Source organism: Tachypleus tridentatus, chromosome 12 (genome assembly GCF_004210375.1).
Source record: "Tachypleus tridentatus isolate NWPU-2018 chromosome 12, ASM421037v1, whole genome shotgun sequence".
Classification (NCBI taxonomy): domain Eukaryota; kingdom Metazoa; phylum Arthropoda; class Merostomata; order Xiphosura; family Limulidae; genus Tachypleus; species Tachypleus tridentatus.
In genome coordinates this window covers 12,606,147-12,622,904 of record NC_134836.1, presented here as the reverse complement: position 1 = coordinate 12,622,904, position 16,758 = coordinate 12,606,147, and the positions used below count along the sequence as shown (strand labels likewise).

Below are 16,758 nucleotides of genomic sequence, written 5' to 3'. Positions count from 1 at the left end.
CACAGAAATCCTATTTCTAATAGTAGGCCAGAACTTTATTCACCTAGAGATCAAGAATGGACAGATTTTCCTGCTTTACTCAAGATAGCCCATGAGCAAGTATGGTCTGGATTGTGCCTTGTTTAGGAAATCACATACCACAAAGAGATCTCTAATAGTCTTGTGGAAAACATCATCTCAAAAGTTAGTAATATACTAGGTTGTAAAGGACTTACCCTTTACAGATTTAGGAGAAATGTATCTTTGCAATCAACACTTGCCACTGACAGGGATCTAGTGTGGTACCAGAGAAGCCATGGAAAAGTTAGACAATTTGAACATACCCAGTCAGATCTCTAAGATGTATGAAAGATAGCAACTTTAGACAACCTATATTCCTGCAAAAACAAAGTTCAAGTGATAAAGATAGTGTACCATAAAAGTGTGAGTTATTCCCATGTTAAGCTGAACAATTTCCTCCAATATAAGTGAACAGCCAGGGCAAATATAAGGTGTCAGATTTGACAAGAATACCTGGAAGTATTAACGAACACCCTCATCCAAAGAATGGTACATTAAACAGATTAACTGATGAATCTATCCAGAAAAGGTAATGGCAGATATATCAAGGGTCAAACTAGGATTCCAAGGAATAAAGAGATGGGAATGGGAACAACAAAAGCGTATTGTGGTCCAAATAGAAACAAATTGCAGACAGAACATAGTAGGTGATCAGGATTAGTGAGACACACACTATAAACATTTTAGGGATAAAAACTGTGACCAAGGTAAAGTATATAGAAGCAAAAAGCAAGCATGCAAAAATAATCCATCACATACACAATGTAATGTTGAGAACTTTTGGTGAATAGGAGGAGGAAAAAGGTTTTAACTAAGAGATGCTACAAGGAGCAGAATGCTAAAAGTTTAAAAGGAGGAGGAGTAAGGGCAAAGAGAACAAGAGTCAGGGCCCAATTAGGAAGGATTGGGAAGGACGAAAATGTTGAAAAGGACAGAACAGCACAGTGAGGGCCAAGGAGAAGAAAACAAAACAGAAATGGTTTGATTGATTGATTGATTTAGTGTTTTATGGCACAAAGCAGCTAGGCTATCTGCACCAAACGTCCTATAAAAAGGTAAAAACAAATTAAATATAGTAAAATACAGAAAAGGAAATGAAGGAAAAACAAAACATCATTGAAAAACAGAAAGAGCATAAACCCAATGTTGACACCTAGTTTACAATGGTAAGAGAGAAAGCAGAGTAAAAGAAGTTGTAAAGTACTTTCTCTAGCAAAATGGTAATGATCATAACCCACCAGAAAGACTAACAGATAAGTACAAGAACCACCATCAATTACTTGAAGTTGGTCTTTCCAGTCCTGGTTCTGGATTATGTGTCATTATGGCCAGTACCAAAGAGTAAAGTAATAAAAGTTTAAAAGACATGCAGCAAAATTGGAATAACAACTCACCAGGACGACTAACGGGTAGTTCAAATGGATAGTTCAAACAGCAGCGTTAGTCACCTGAAGTTGGCCTTTCCAGTCCTGGTGTCAAGTTATTTAATGGTCTGGCCACTTTCCAATTTCAAATTGAACTAGAGAGATTGAAACTTTTAAAAAGGAACCACAATTAAAAAGGTGTAATGAATAAATATCCAACACTTAAATGAGATTAAAAAGATTAATAGCCATTAAAAAACTAAAAACTTTATCAAGGTGGACAGTGTCACCATCACCAATAACACTGTCCAATGTTACAGATAAACCCTGAGAAAAAACATGTTTAAAATAGTGCCGTTGTTGAGAGTTGTAACGATGGCAAGAAAGTAAAATATGGTTCAGAGTGATTTGAGTGTTACACAAACTACACACTGGTGCAACAGTTCCAGATAAAAGAAAACGATGAGTTAAAAAACTGTGACCAATGCTTAGTATAGTTAGAACAAGTTCCTCCTTCCGAATCTTAAGGAAGCTAGATGGCCAAAGCCCAATATAGGGTTTTATTTGAAAAAGCTTGTTGTCTCGTTGCTCACTCCAAGTGGACTGCCAGCTGGCACTGAGCCAAGCCTTGAATACAGGACCATAGTCAATGTACAGAATATGCACAGTGGTGATAGTGCCTGAGCAGATAGATTTAGCTGCTGTGTCTGCAAGCTCGTTCCTGTGAATACCAACATGGCCTAGTATCCAGAAAAACTGGATAGAAGTAGCAGTCAATGAGAAATGGGACAGTTGGTTTTGAATACCAGCGAGAACAGGGTGTGAGCCAATGTGTAGCAATTCCAGGGCCAGTAGAGAACAAAGGGAGTCAGTATAAATAGTGCAGTTGGAGTACTGCTCAGCTTAAATATGATCCAGGGCAAGAGATATGGCATACAGTTCAGCAGTGAACACAGAAGCTGTAGAGGGGATTTTGCATGCAACCACCGAACCGCAGCAAACCATGGCAGAGCCCACAGAATTACTTGATTTGGAACCATCTGTATAAATTGGAATGGAATGATTGTTTGAAAGATGTTCATTAAATAAAAACGGTACTTCCAATCTGGAGTATCTGCCTTTTTCAGATGACTGAAAGAAAGGTCACATTTGGGGGCTGTAATAAGCCATGGTGGGATGGGCTGACCTGTGAATTCTGCAATGTTATCCAATGACATACCCAATTCATCCAATTGCACCTGGATGCTAAGACTAAAAGGAGCAATGGCAGATCATCTGTTCTGAAAAAGTATGGCCCACTGAGGAAGGAAAACACATCCCTAGGTGGGATGCTTTGGTAAGAAACAAAGTTTCAAAGAATATAGTAAAGATAGTTGCAAATGGTGAAGGTGAAGAGAAGGTTCATGAGATTTAACATATAAGCTTTGAACTGGAGAGATGCGGAAAGCTCCAGTGCAGAGTCAAAGTCTTTGGTGATGAATGGGGTCCAGCATCTTTAAGGCTGAGAGACTGGCAGAGCCATAGACCATTGATCCATAGTCAAGTTTTGATCGAATAAAAGCACGATAAACCTTTCAAATAGAACATCAATCTGCTCCCCAACTGTCAGTAGAGAGGACACGGTGGATGTTCAGTGCTCTTGTGCATTTAACCTGTAACTGCTTTAAGTGTGGTATAAAGGTCAGCTTATGGTCAAATATAAGCCCCAAGAACTTGGTCTCAGGGACCACTGGCAGCAAAACTACACCTATATGAAGTTCAGGATCAGGGTTAATACCCCGTTGGTGGCAAAAGTGCATGCAGACGGTTTTAGAGAGAGAGAAATTAAAGCCGTTCACCATAGTCCACTTCAGTACGCGATTGAGAGCAGTTTGTAGTTGCCGCTCAATATATCTCATGTTCAACAACTGACAAGAGATGTCAAAGTCGTCGATACAGAGCCTATTTGCAACAGTGAGAGGGAGTTGTTCAGTGACGGCATTTATCTTTAATACTGAAAAGTGTGACACTCAAAACACAGCCCAGAGGGACTCCAAGTTCCTGTACAAAAGAACGGGAAAGTGTCAAACCAACACAAACTTGGAATCTCTTGTCCATTAAAATTTTTAACAAACATGGGTAAATGGCCACGTAACCCATATGTATGGAGATCTCACAAAACCCCATACCTCCAAGTTGTGTCATAAGCCTTCTGAATGTCAAAGAATATTGATACAAGATGTTGGTGTTTGAGAAAGGTTTCTCTGATTGATGTTTCAAGTCGAAGTAGGTGGTCTGTGGTGGAGTGCTGTCATCGGAACCTACACTGGGTGGGCAAGAGGAGGTTGTTTGATTCGAGGAACCAAACAAGATGAGCATTAACCATCTTTTCTAAGGTCTTACAGAGACAGCTCGTCAAAGCAATTGGACGGTAGTTTGAAGGAATTTTGGGATCTTTCCCTGGCTTAAAGAAAGGTAAAATAATAGCCTGGCACCAGGCATTAGGAAAAACATTCTCCTGCCAGATCCGGTTAAAGACAATTAAAAGAACATCAAGAGAAGCAGGAGATAGATGGTGCAGCATGTCATAGTGTACATTATCAGGTCCAACAGATGTACTGCCAGACCCATGAAGGGCCATTTTCAATTCCACCAGTGTAAAGGAGCAATTATAGTCAAAGAGACAGTCAGTTCAAAAAAAAAGAGGTGAACGCTCTGCCCGAGTCTTGATGGCCAAGAAGGTGGAGAAACAAGCAAAAGTGCTAGATACCCGGCAAAAGCTTTCACCTAGAATATCAGCGATGCTCCAGACATCAGCCACCTCCTGACCATTAGAATAAGATTGAGAGGGGGACAGAATTGTAGTGCCCACTGACCTTTCAAATCCTGTCCAATATGACCTTAGAACTGGTGGTAGAAGATGTGCCAGTGGTAAACTTAATCCAAGATTCCTTCTAGCTTTGACGTCTTACCCACCTAGCATGTGCATGGGCCCGTTGGAAAGCAATGCGGTTCAAAAGTATGGGATATCTACAAAAAAGTATCCAAGGCCAGTTTTTGAGCCTTCCATGCTAAGTGGCAAGCAGGATTCCACCACGGACAAGGTATCGTGGAAAACGAGTCGAGGTTTTAGGAATACACTGAGCAGCTGCTTGTATAATACAGCCAGTTACCGCTGCTACACAGTCGTCTATTGATGGCTGATTCACAATGGCAGGATCAAGTTCTGCGAGAGTAGTGAAAGTGGACCAGTCTGCCTGATCCAGCTTCCACAGTGCCACGCAGGTAGGGTGGCATCGACCACAGCCAATCTCTCTCAAAAGTATAGGAAAATGATCACTGCCTAGTGGATTATTGTCAACCCTCCATGAAAAATGGGAGAATAATGAAGGGGAGCAAACTGAGAGATCAATAGCGGTAAAGGACTGACTAGGTGCATGAAAATAAGTGGAAGAACCAGTATTGAAAATCGACCCTGGGCAGGGTCGATTGGGCAGGTCTTTGCTATTGGAAGGGTATTCCAGTGACTGAGGACGTGAACGAATGATTTTTTTGCCTCTTAGGGTGGGAGAAAAAGATGTATCAGAAGAAATTCCTGTATTTGAAACTGAAGGATGTGGATCTTGAGGTTTGTTGGAATGTCTGGGAGGAACAGAGATGGGTGTGGAAGTCGATTCATCAACCTTTTTTGACCATGGAGGTCATAAGGCTTTTCATTTGTTTAGAAAACGATTCTCTTGGAGGCACAAAGAGATCTATCTGCACTCCCACTGTAGTTGTGGAATGAAGTGCAGCAGCATATATCCGAGATGGAATGCTGAGCAGCAATTTTCGAGCCTCAGGATAACTAATGTTATGAGTCATTTTCAAATACTGCACCTATTTTTCCTCCAACCATTTTGGGCAAGAACGAAAGTAGAAAGGGTGAGAACCATTGCAGTTGACACAAAGTGAGTCTGTTTCACACTCATAGGCATCGTGGTCCTTGCCACCACAATTATCACATGTCAGGGAACCACAATATGATGTCTTTGTGTGGCTGAACCTCCGTCATTGGAAACATCGGAGAGGGTTTGGAATGTATGGCCGTACCCTGCAAATCAGATAACCTGCCTTGATGGTGGCAGGTGCACGTGATGATGTAAATGTCAAAACGAGGGTATTAGTTGTTAGTGTAATTCCATCTTTGCGAGTGGAGATGTGCTTCACTGCAGAAACTCCTTGAGTGGAGAGACCAGCGAGAATCTCTGACTCGGGAACGTTCTTCAAATCCCTCTCAACAATAACTCCTAGTGATGAATTCAAGGTAGCAGGAGAGGTAACCTCAATAGGTATATACCTAATTGCCATTGAATTCAAGAGAGTTCACTGTGTTGGGTTGTGGATGTTTCAACTAATGTCTCCAGATTGAAGCTTCTTTACTGACTTTGGAGAGCCAGCAAGACCCTCTAGTCCCTTCTGAATAAAAAAGGGGGAAATTTGCCCTATAGGTTCTCTGAAAGAAAATATAATATAAGAAAATGGGGTACGTGTGTTACAGATGTTGAAGATTGCTGCTCAGAGTCTTCAAGACGTGGTTGTTTACCTATTGACTGTTTTTTCACTATTTTGTTTAAAATTTTTGAAAGAGGATCCATAGGGAAAAAGAAAAATTTTGGCACCCACTGACCCCACCCACCATGGAGACCTACGAGGGGATGCACTACAATGTCATGCAAGGACAATGCAGCAAAGCCAGGGTTTCGCGAGCACTATACCCAAACACCAGCAATAGGCACAATGTTCACAACACCCATTGAGAACCTCCAACACTGGTACTTGGTTGACTCTAGCCCAAGTGGACCAGCCAACTGACCCAAGGGGGGCCACCCAAAGGCTGCCCGTCTACAGGAATTCAAGGCCAAAGTGGTGTGTTAGGGTTGGACCCCTCAACCACCAGGATCCATTCCTCCCCTTCACGGGTCGCCATGCATAGCAAACACATGGTTGGATGTTTAGATCCCAGAAAAGGTAACCAGACAGAACAGAACCTTCCCTGGGAGGTCCCCTCACCATATACAGGAATCCACACCGAGGAGAAACAGAAATGGGAAAACTGGAAAGAAGCAAAGAGGTTGCAGGTAATCAGCAACAGGCAATACCAACAAATCTTGGAGAAAGAGCCACAAAAAAAATCTGAAAGATGAAGAACTGAAATAATGACACAATTGCTATCTGCAAGAAATAAGACAAGAACTGAAGAAAGAAAATGAGCATGAGAAAGGTGGAAAAACTATACGTGTAAAGGGCCTGGAACATCTTGTGAAGGACTGGACAAAACACATGCATGAAATTGAAGTGATGACACAGATGAATGGAAAAGTGACGAATGTGGTTGAAGAAGATAACAGAAGAGGGTAAGAAGCATGGAGAATTGAAGATGATTTAACAACAACAGTAAAATATTAAAAAATAAGAACATGGGAGAGAAGAAAAACCAGTAAGGACATTAAAGGGCATTAACATGCAACTCCAATATATGACTTCAAAAACATGCACCCAAGTAAAAGTCTCATTGACAGATAAAAGAGCTATGCAGAGCTATTTAATGTAAAAAGATTGCAAAAGTTCTCAAGTAAGAAGTGCATCTCATCCCAACAAATTCTAGCAAGAGATCAACCAAACATGAAGGGATGTGAAAGAAAAACACACCACTGAAGAGAAAGTAAGTAAACTATTATCTTCCAAAATACCCTTGAAAAATAGTGGATCACTAGAGAGTAAAACAATGTGAAAGGGTAAAGAGTGCAAGGAAAAGGTAGGAAAAATTAATCCTAAAAAGAGTCCAAAAGAAGATGTAGATTTTGACTCCCAAGACTGAAGAAAAGACTGCAGAGTTTAGTCATCTGAGATATGCAGCAAAGCTTGATGTTAAGGCCATATGAGTTAAAAAAGAAAAACAACAAGACATGCAATAGCCAAGGTTGGGGTAAAAGTAATCAAATATGGATATGAATATTTGGAGAAGTCAAAACATAAATGTAAAAAGCAGGAAATGAATTATAAAGTGAAGAAAAGAAACACACCTAAGGAACTGTCCCAAAATGACAAAAAAAGGCTTAGGTAGATTCAAAACAGCAGAGGTATAAAATTTACTAGGCAAAGAAAGTTAGGGAAAAAAAGAAACCAGCAATATTCCTTCTGTCACAATAGAACAGTGGTTCCCAACCTTTTTTATGCCCCACACCCTAAAAAAATTTTAATCTGTTCTCGCAACCCTCACAGTAATTATTTATTTAAGAATAAAGGTGAAGGTGACCAAAACAAATGTTATCTCACACCCCCTGGAACGCTATCTCGCACCCCTGGTTGGGAACCACTGCAATAGAGAAACAAAGGCAGAGATATTTCAGGTTCAAGAAGTGGTGGTGTTGTTACATACCCAGTTGAAGTCAGTGATCAAGGAAGAGATAAAATGAATGAATGATAAGGGATTTCAGGTAAGATTTTGTGAATTATGCAAAGTCCATTGAAACATAGATAATCCTGATGCACAAAAGCTATCATTTTACCAACAGATAAAAACAATCCCAATGCCTTTTTAGTTTTAAGTCTAACATAAATAACATTGTATTGCCTCATGCCAGACAAAGTGAAAGTTACCAAAATTTGTTTGCTAATAATGTGGAAAAGGCCAAAGAATATGCAGTTGCATAAAATGTTGGAAAATGAAAATTAATTAATTCCAGCAATTAATATTTCCACAACAGTTAATGTCTTTATAAGTATTCCACAAAAAATGCTTGTATCAGAAAAGTTAGTGAGTAAAAAAAACCAAAAATCTACACACAAATGTCATGTTAAAGAACAATGAATCAATTTCGAAGAAGTCAGTTGTTGTAGGAAAATGTGTCACACTCCTACCAGTGGAGGGTTGTCACAAGCAGTATTTTGAGGAAATGCATCATTTCAAGTGGGATATTCAAGTGTGGTGGGGAGCAAAAATTGTACATATAGATGGCAGCTCCAAATTGATAAAGCTATGTGTGAAAAATATATATATCAGAAGGTATAATAGAAATCTGCTTTGTGTTATAAAATATTATCATGATCATACTTTTTAAACTATAAAACAAACTGAGACAGCAGAAGGGTTGTAACTTTAGCATAAAAGCAGAAGAGTGAAGTGTTTGCATAAAAAAAAAAAAAATCACTAATAGTATGCTAGCCACATAATTTAAGAGAAACTAAATGTAATATAGTAAAATAAACTTTAAGGTAATAGACTTAAGACTGAAAATAAAGAAGAAATAAAATGAGACTACCAAAATTTAAAATGTACAAACTAAAACACTAAGGAGTGAGATTAAAAATAAAACAAGAATATAATATCCACTGAATGAGGTTTCTTTTTTGCATTTAAACACAATGCAAAGAAATAAAAAACTCTCACAAAAGAAGTTATCTTTTATAGTTTAACCAAGAAAATTAAGGTAAATGCCTTAAAATATTGTCTCACCACCCATAGTTACAATGGTATTCATCTATCTGAATGTAAGTGCTGACCATCATGCAAAACTACCCTAAGGAGTGGATAACACTAATTTAAAAAGATTCTCAGAGCTGTGGTTTGTATAGTGATGAATTTTTATTTTCTTCTTATGTAAAATACAGAAATTAAAATTTTAAATTTACAAGCCACGTATAGATAAAAAAGTTACTCTTTGCCCCATAACAGTGTATTAGTTTACAGAATAAATTAAAATTATGAAGAGAACAGCTTACTGCAAATGCTTTTTCACAAAGACTGGTGGTCTGGTCCAATGCTGCCTGCAACTCCCGTGCCAATCGCTTGTTCTCCACCTCCAATTGCTTATTCCTGTGCAACAGCAGTTGAAATTCAGAATTTGCTGCTTGACCAGCAGATGAGTTATTGCCCTGAATTAACTGAACTTGTAGCTCTTGAACCTTTTTGAAAAATGAAAAATTCTTCATTTCACCATAATAGACAATGTTTCACAAGTTCAGTGAGTTTATCTAATTTATAAGAAAGTCCTAACAATCTAAAACTTTACCCCATCCCAAAGACTACATTCTAGATGCCTTTCCAAACCAAGTAAATACATTTCAAATCAAGTGTGTGTACCCAAGAAGAAAATTATGTAAGCCAGTAATAAACTATTAAGAACATTAAGTAGGTAAGGTTTATTTTTCTGCCATAAAAAATAATTTCAAACTAAAATACACAAACCTCTAGTTTAATTTAAGAAACTTTCATCAACAAAAATTCAAGTAATTCAAATCCATTCTTTCTCACTCACTCTTTGGAAACATAACAATTTAACCTCAAACTACTGAAAAAACAGTATGCATCAATGGACAACTACAATACTAGTTTCTGATTTAAAATAAGTTTTCTTTGACCAAGTTACAATTATGATAGAAATTCCAAGTTCAAATGTACATAATGGAAACTAAAAGTTACTTTAGGTTTTCATATATCATTGTGAGAATTTTTTAATTCATAAAACAGAAAAGAAAATGGCAAACAGTTGAATCATACAATTAAAAAATTCTCTAAACAATACTAATCACAAAAATTAACCATATGAGATTACATAACATTTCAACTGATAGGAGGATTATGCTTTAGTATCTATGATGTTTTTATTTATGTGGTTTATATCAGGCTTCACATTTAAAAAGCTAACCTGCTTATATTACCAGAAAACAACAACTACAAAAAAAGACGTCAATCATATAATTGTATTTAAACTTCAAAGTGTGGCAACCAGTTAGTAAATACAACAATAAAATTAACTGTTATACAGGAACAACATGCATACAGTCATGTGAAAAAGTTAAGACACCCTATGAAAGCCTGTTATTTTTGTAACATTTTTGGATATATCTCAATTTCAACAATAACAACTGATGCAATAACAAAAATACACATATAAAACTGAGGATAAAGTTAGGACACCCCCCACATTTATTCCCACTTAAAATGGCTCAACTCACACACAGGTGTATCACACCAGGTGCACATGATTAGAAGATAGTTACTCAGTATCTTGAATGAGGCTTGCCCTATTTAAACCTCAGACATTTAGTTTGGTGTGCTCCTAACTGTTAAAGTGAGAGTGAGCACCATGGTGAGAGCAAAACAGCTGTGTGAGGCCTTCAGAAAGAAAATTGTAGCAGTTTATGAGTCTGGTGAGGGATTTAAAAAGATCCAAAAAGATTTTGAAATCAGCCATTCCACTGTCCAGAAAATAGTCAACAAGTGGAGGACTTTCAAAACAATTGCCAACATGCACAGATCTGGTCGTCCAAACAAGTTCACCCCGAGAGCAGACCAAAAGATGCTAAAAGAGGTCTCCAAACACCCTAGCATATCATCACGGGACCTACAGTAGGCTCTGGCTACTGTTGATGTGAAAGTGAATGCCTCTACAATCAGAAAGAGACTGCACAAGTTTAACTTACATGGGAGGTGTGCAAGGAGGAAACCTTTGCTCTCTAAGAAAAACATCAAGGCAGGACTGATGTTTGCCAGAGAAAATGTAGACAAAGACCAAGACTTCTAGAATAGTGTTCTTTGGACAGATGAGTCCAAAATTGAATTATTTGGACACCAGAACAGAGGACATGTTTGGCATAAACCAAATACAGCTTTTCAGGAAAAGAACCTCATACCAAGTGTGAAGCATGGAGATGGAAGCATCATGGTTTGGGGCTGCTTTGCTGCAGCAGGACCTGGACAGCTCACAATAATAGAATCCACCATGAATTCTACTGTGTATCAGAAGGTGCTTGAGGATCATGTGAGACCATATGTACGAAAATTAAAGCTGAAGCAGAACTGGACCCTGCAACATGACAATGACCCAAAACATACCAGTAAATCCACCAAGGACTGGCTGAAAACTAAGAAATGGAGAGTCCTGGAATGGCCGAGTCAAAGCCCAGATCTTAATCCCATTGAGATGCTGTGGGGTGACTTGAAACTGGCTGTACATGCAAGAAATGCCTCAAACATCTTACAGCTGAAAGAATTCTGCATTGAGGAGTGGGGCAAACTTTCTTCAGAGCAATGTCAGAGACTGGTAAATGGCTACAAAAGCATCTGACTGCAGTTATTTCAGCCAAAGGGGTAAATACTAGCTATTAGGGGGTAGGGTGTCCTAACTTTTTCCTCAATTAGAGTAAGCATTTTTGTAGAATTACATTTACAGAAGATATTGAAAAGTCTTTTCTTCAGTTTTAATTGTTTAGTTATATTCCTATAATCTCTTAGTATATTTGAAATTGAGATAAAATATCTATATATCCAAAAATGTTACAAAAATACACAGGCTTCCATAGGGTGTCCTAACTTTTTCACATGACAATATATGAATGAGGTGTCCAGCATCTACATTTGATTCATAGTAAATTCTCAATCATTCTATGTTATAATACTGTCTCAAGTAGACTTACACTTCAAATACATCACAACCAGATACAAAAAAAAAAAAAAGCATTCTTGTTTAACCATTTTTGGACTAAAAGTATGACAGATTCTTTTGCTTCCTTTCCTTCTCACTGTGGAAATATTTATCCAAATTGTACCTACCTTAGAAAAACATTAAATGGTAACTAGTTTTGGCATACAAAATTTAACACAAGTTAATTTACTTTTCTATGTTCTTTTATGTGAAATTTAATTTTGTTAGATTGTTAGACAGTTTTTGAAAAACCCATTAAGATACTCCCTTCTCAATCTCAGATTCATTATAAATGTCAACTAATGATATTAAGCATATACCACAGGAGATAACTTTCAATCAAGAATATTAAATGTATTCAAAATAACTAATCAATAAAGTAAAGAAAAAATGACCTTTATTTGTAAATCACTTTAAAAATATTGTAGTTTACCATTTATAAACACTAACATTCTTAAAACTGATACTAAAAACCAAGGCAACAGGTCTAAACCTAAATTTCAACAAAGGCTAAATGCAGCTCAAAACAAATTACTCAAATACTCTACTCATAACAAATTAAGCATATCAAACAAAATAAAATCATACAAGAAGCAGATCAAGCAAAACTTTGTTTAGTGAACAATTATAACTGATGTTTCCAAATCATCAACCACATTTAAAACAAAACTTGAGACAAAAACAATAACTAAACAAATGAAAAAATTAAAACAAGAAATAGTAAAATGTCAAACTTTAAGATGTTGCAAAACCCTATGTAATTAATTTATCTGATATGCCACTGTAAAAAAAGCCTAAACTCTGCTTCAAAGCCACCTAAACTTCCTGCAACCTACACAAAAACAGGTTTGAAAATCTAAGCAAAAAACAAAATATACAAAAAAATGCTGAAAATCAAGAAATCAAAGCATACAAACAAATATTTAGACACTCATGACAATGTAAATCCTCCTTTCCAGATTCTACAGGTTAACAAAGGTTTATTTCCTCAAAAGTATAAATATATTCCACCAAAGAACTTCTTCAATAATTCTCCACCATAAAATCCTTTGTCAAAATAGCAAAGCTTCATATTACTTGGTAATGGGAAAAGTAAGGTTGAAATGTACAAAATGAAGGAATCACAGATTGCATGTTGGGCAGTTTTGCATAGAACAAGCAAACAATTTATAACTTAAATATTCCTAATAGACTAAAATAGCAATAACTTGAAACCATACTATCAATTAACCCTTTCTTGCTAGGCAATTGGTGAATTTGACTTAAAAATTGACATAGAATAAGCCTTTGGTTCTATACTGTAATTTCTAATATGTTTTGTATACCTTCACAAAATTTCACAAGCTTTCAGTAATCATTAAGAGTCATCTGTAGACAAAAATTCAGAATTTTTAATCAAGTGTTTTCACTTAAAATTCTCATTGAATCTATGGAGTCAAACTGTTAACTGCTCTGAGTGCAAAGTGATTTTCATGCTAAGATTAAAAACACCTTTCTTAATCACAAAAATCTCAAATCTTATTTGCATAATCTTTAAGACCTAAATAACTTTAAAACTTTTTTTTTTTTTATAAGTAGAGCTTTACATTTTATCTGTAATAAATATTTTAATTATCACTTTTTCTACAAGTAAAATATTTTAGGATTTTATAACTCATTGAATAGTATCATTAATTTTATTAAGTATTATTTACATCAAAAAGCTAATGAATTTTTCATTTGCTTGTATAATTTAATCACACTGAAATTTTGATTTCATTACCAATACTAAAAACCAGTTTTAATAAATTTAACCATTCAACTACAAATACGTCAAATTACTATACAAAAACACAGTAACAGATGTCCCTTGATTTTTTTAAACATATTTGTGAAACTAATAACTTAATTAGTTAATAAAAGGTTCTGAACCACCATACAAACAATTAACAAAAAGGTTACAATAAAAAAAAAAACGTAAACTTTACTGATTCTCAAGTTTTCAATTTCTATCCTTAACATTTTCTAAAGTCATGCATATTAAGAATCTTACCATTTGCTTCAGACGAGTAAGTTCTGCTGTTTGAGGATCCCTGTTGACAACAGGCTTATTTTTTATTTTTCTTGCTCGATCAGCATACCTCAAAGTATTTATTGTTTCATCAAGATTGGAATCAGATGGACTAACACAAGCTATCATGACTGTATGGCTGTTGCCACCTAAAGAATCTGAAGAAAAAACACCGTAAAGAATAAAAAATTACAGGAAGTACTATCTAATAATAAACAAGTTTTTTTTAACATTAATAGTGATTAAAATAGATAGTATGTTTTTGAATTTTTGTGCAAAGCTACAAGAGGACTATCTGTACTAGTCATCCATATTTTAGCAGTATAAGTTTAGAGAGAAGAAAGTTAGTCATCACCACCCACTGCTAAATTCTTGGGCTACTCTTTTACCAAAGAATAGTTGAAACAATCATTAAATTATAATATCACCATTGCTGAAAAGGCGAGCACATTTGGTGTGACAGAGATTTGAATCTGCAACCTTCATATTACAAGCCAAGCACCATAACCACCTGGCTATGCTAGGCCTGTAACATCTGTCCTGTTACATTATCTCAAATCTTAAAATGTTCTGTGTGTTCCATTTTGAACATTTGCAAGTTTTAATATCTCTTCTCAACCACTACACAACATCAGGTTTAACTGTGATACTATCTAAATTTATAAATACTGTCTTAATATTTAGTTTCAAGAAACTAAAGATACTTAAAATTTTCATTCATTTGCCAATAAAAGTTGTAGAACCAAATATTAATTCACATCAAAATCAATACAATTAGACAAACAAAAGAAACATTAGACCTAATATTTCCTAGTTTTAAATAGCATGCAAATAAAATGTTGGAAAGGTCAAAAACCAACAGACTGGTTGGTTGATTCAGTGTTTTATGACACAAAGCAGCTAGGCTATCTGCACCATACATTTGGTAAAAAGTTAAAAAGTAAATTGGGTAAAATTCATAAAAGGAAATTAAGGTAAAACAAAACGAAGTTTAAAACAAAAAACATAAATAGCATAAAAACCGACGTTTACATCTAGTCTACAACGTTAAAAGAAAAACTACAATAACACAAGTTGTAAAGGGCTTTCTGTAGCATACTAATTATCATAACTCACCAGGAAGACTAACAGGTAATAACAAAAGCCACTGTCAGTCACCTGAAGTTGACCTTTTCAGTCCTGGTTCCAAGTTACTTGACATTATGGCCATTTCCTTAAAGTACTAAAAGTTTTAAAAGACTTTTAGCAAAATTTTAATAATAACTTACCAGGATGATTAATGGGTAGTTCAAACAGCAGCATTAGTCAGCTGAAGTTGGCTTTTCCAGTCTGGCAGAGCCACAGACCAGTGATCCATAGTTGAGTTTCGATCAAATAAGAGCACAATATATCTTTAGTATAGAACATAGATCCGCTCCCCAAGTTATGGAAGAAAGAACATGGAGGATGTTCAGTGCTCTTGTATATTTGACCCATAGCTGCTTGATATATGGTATAAAGGTCAGCTTATGGTCAAAGATAAGCCCAAGAACTTTGTCTCAGGGACCATAGGGACCGATACAGAGTTCACGATCAGGGTGAATACCTCATTGGCAGGAAAAGTGCATGCAAACGGTTTTAGAGAAAGAGATGTTAAAGCTGTTTGTTGTGGTCCAATTCAGAAAATAATTGTGGGCAGTCTGTAGCTGCTGCTCAATATACCTCATGTTCAACGACTGACATCAGATGTGAAAGTTGTTGGCAAAGAGCCTGTTTACAACAGGGGGAGGGTGTTGTTCAGTGATGGAATAAATTTTTATACTGAAAAGTGTGACACTCAGAACACAACCCTCAGATACTCCAAGTTCCTGTAAAAAAAAAAAAAAAAACGGGAAAATGTCGAACCCACATGATCTTGGAATCTCCTGTTCATTAAAATTTTTTTAATAAAAATTGGCAAATGGCCACATAAACCACATATATGAGGGTCTCGCAAAATGTCAAACTTCCATGTTGCATCATAAGCCTTCTCAATGTCAAAGAATACTGAGTCATGATGTTGTCATTTGAAGAAGGTTTCTCTAATTGACATTTCGAGTTGATTCAAGTGGTTCATGGTGAAGCACTGTCGTCAGAACCCACAATGGGTGGGCGGGATGTTGTTTGATTTGAGGAACCAAACAATACGAGCATTAACCATCCTCTCTAAGGTCTGACAGAGACATCTTGTCAAAGCAAGTGGACGACAGTTTGAAGGAATCTTGGGATGCTTCCCAGGCTAAGAGAAATGTAGGACAATAGACTGGCACCAGACATCAGGAAAAACATTCTCCTGCTAGATCCAGTTAAAAACAATCAGAAGAATAACAGGAAGATAGATGGTGCAGCATTTCATAGTATACATCATTGGGTCCAACCTATGTACTGCCAGACCAATGAAGGGCCAGTTTGAGTTTTACCAGAGGAAAAGGGACAATTATAGTCATAGAGACAGTCAGCTCAAAAGGAAAGAGGTGATTGATCTGCCCGAGTCTTGATGGCTAAGGAGGTGGAGGAAGAAGCAGAAGTGCTAGAAACCAGGCAAAAGCTTTCACCTAGAGTATCTGCAATGCTCCGGGTATCAGCTACTTCCTGGTCATCAAAGAGCAAGATTGAGGGGGAGACAGAATTGCAGTGCCCACTGACCTTTTGAATCTTGTCCCATATGACTTTGGAACTGGTGGTAGAAAATATGCTGGTTGTGAACTTAATCCAAAATTCCTTCTTGCTTTGACGTCTTACCCACAAAGTATGTGAATGGGCCTACTGAAAGCAATACGGTTTGAGTGTGTGGTATATCTACGAAAGGTATCCCAGG

At 36.7% G+C, this 16,758-nt stretch overlaps 1 protein-coding gene across 3 annotated transcripts in view; it reads right to left on the bottom strand.

Annotated features, from left to right (window-relative positions):
* The window catches only part of Klp3A (kinesin-like protein 3A), a 143,953-nt gene that overhangs the window by 99,662 nt on the left and 27,533 nt on the right, over window positions 1-16,758 (bottom strand). For all 3 annotated transcript variants that reach the window (XM_076472338.1, XM_076472339.1, XM_076472340.1), the window contains exons 7-8: window positions 13,905-14,080; window positions 9,168-9,350 (exon numbers count right to left, since the gene is read on the bottom strand). In XM_076472338.1, the coding sequence (XP_076328453.1) occupies window positions 9,168-9,350; window positions 13,905-14,080 (359 nt within the window). The remainder of the gene's footprint in view (window positions 1-9,167; window positions 9,351-13,904; window positions 14,081-16,758) is intronic.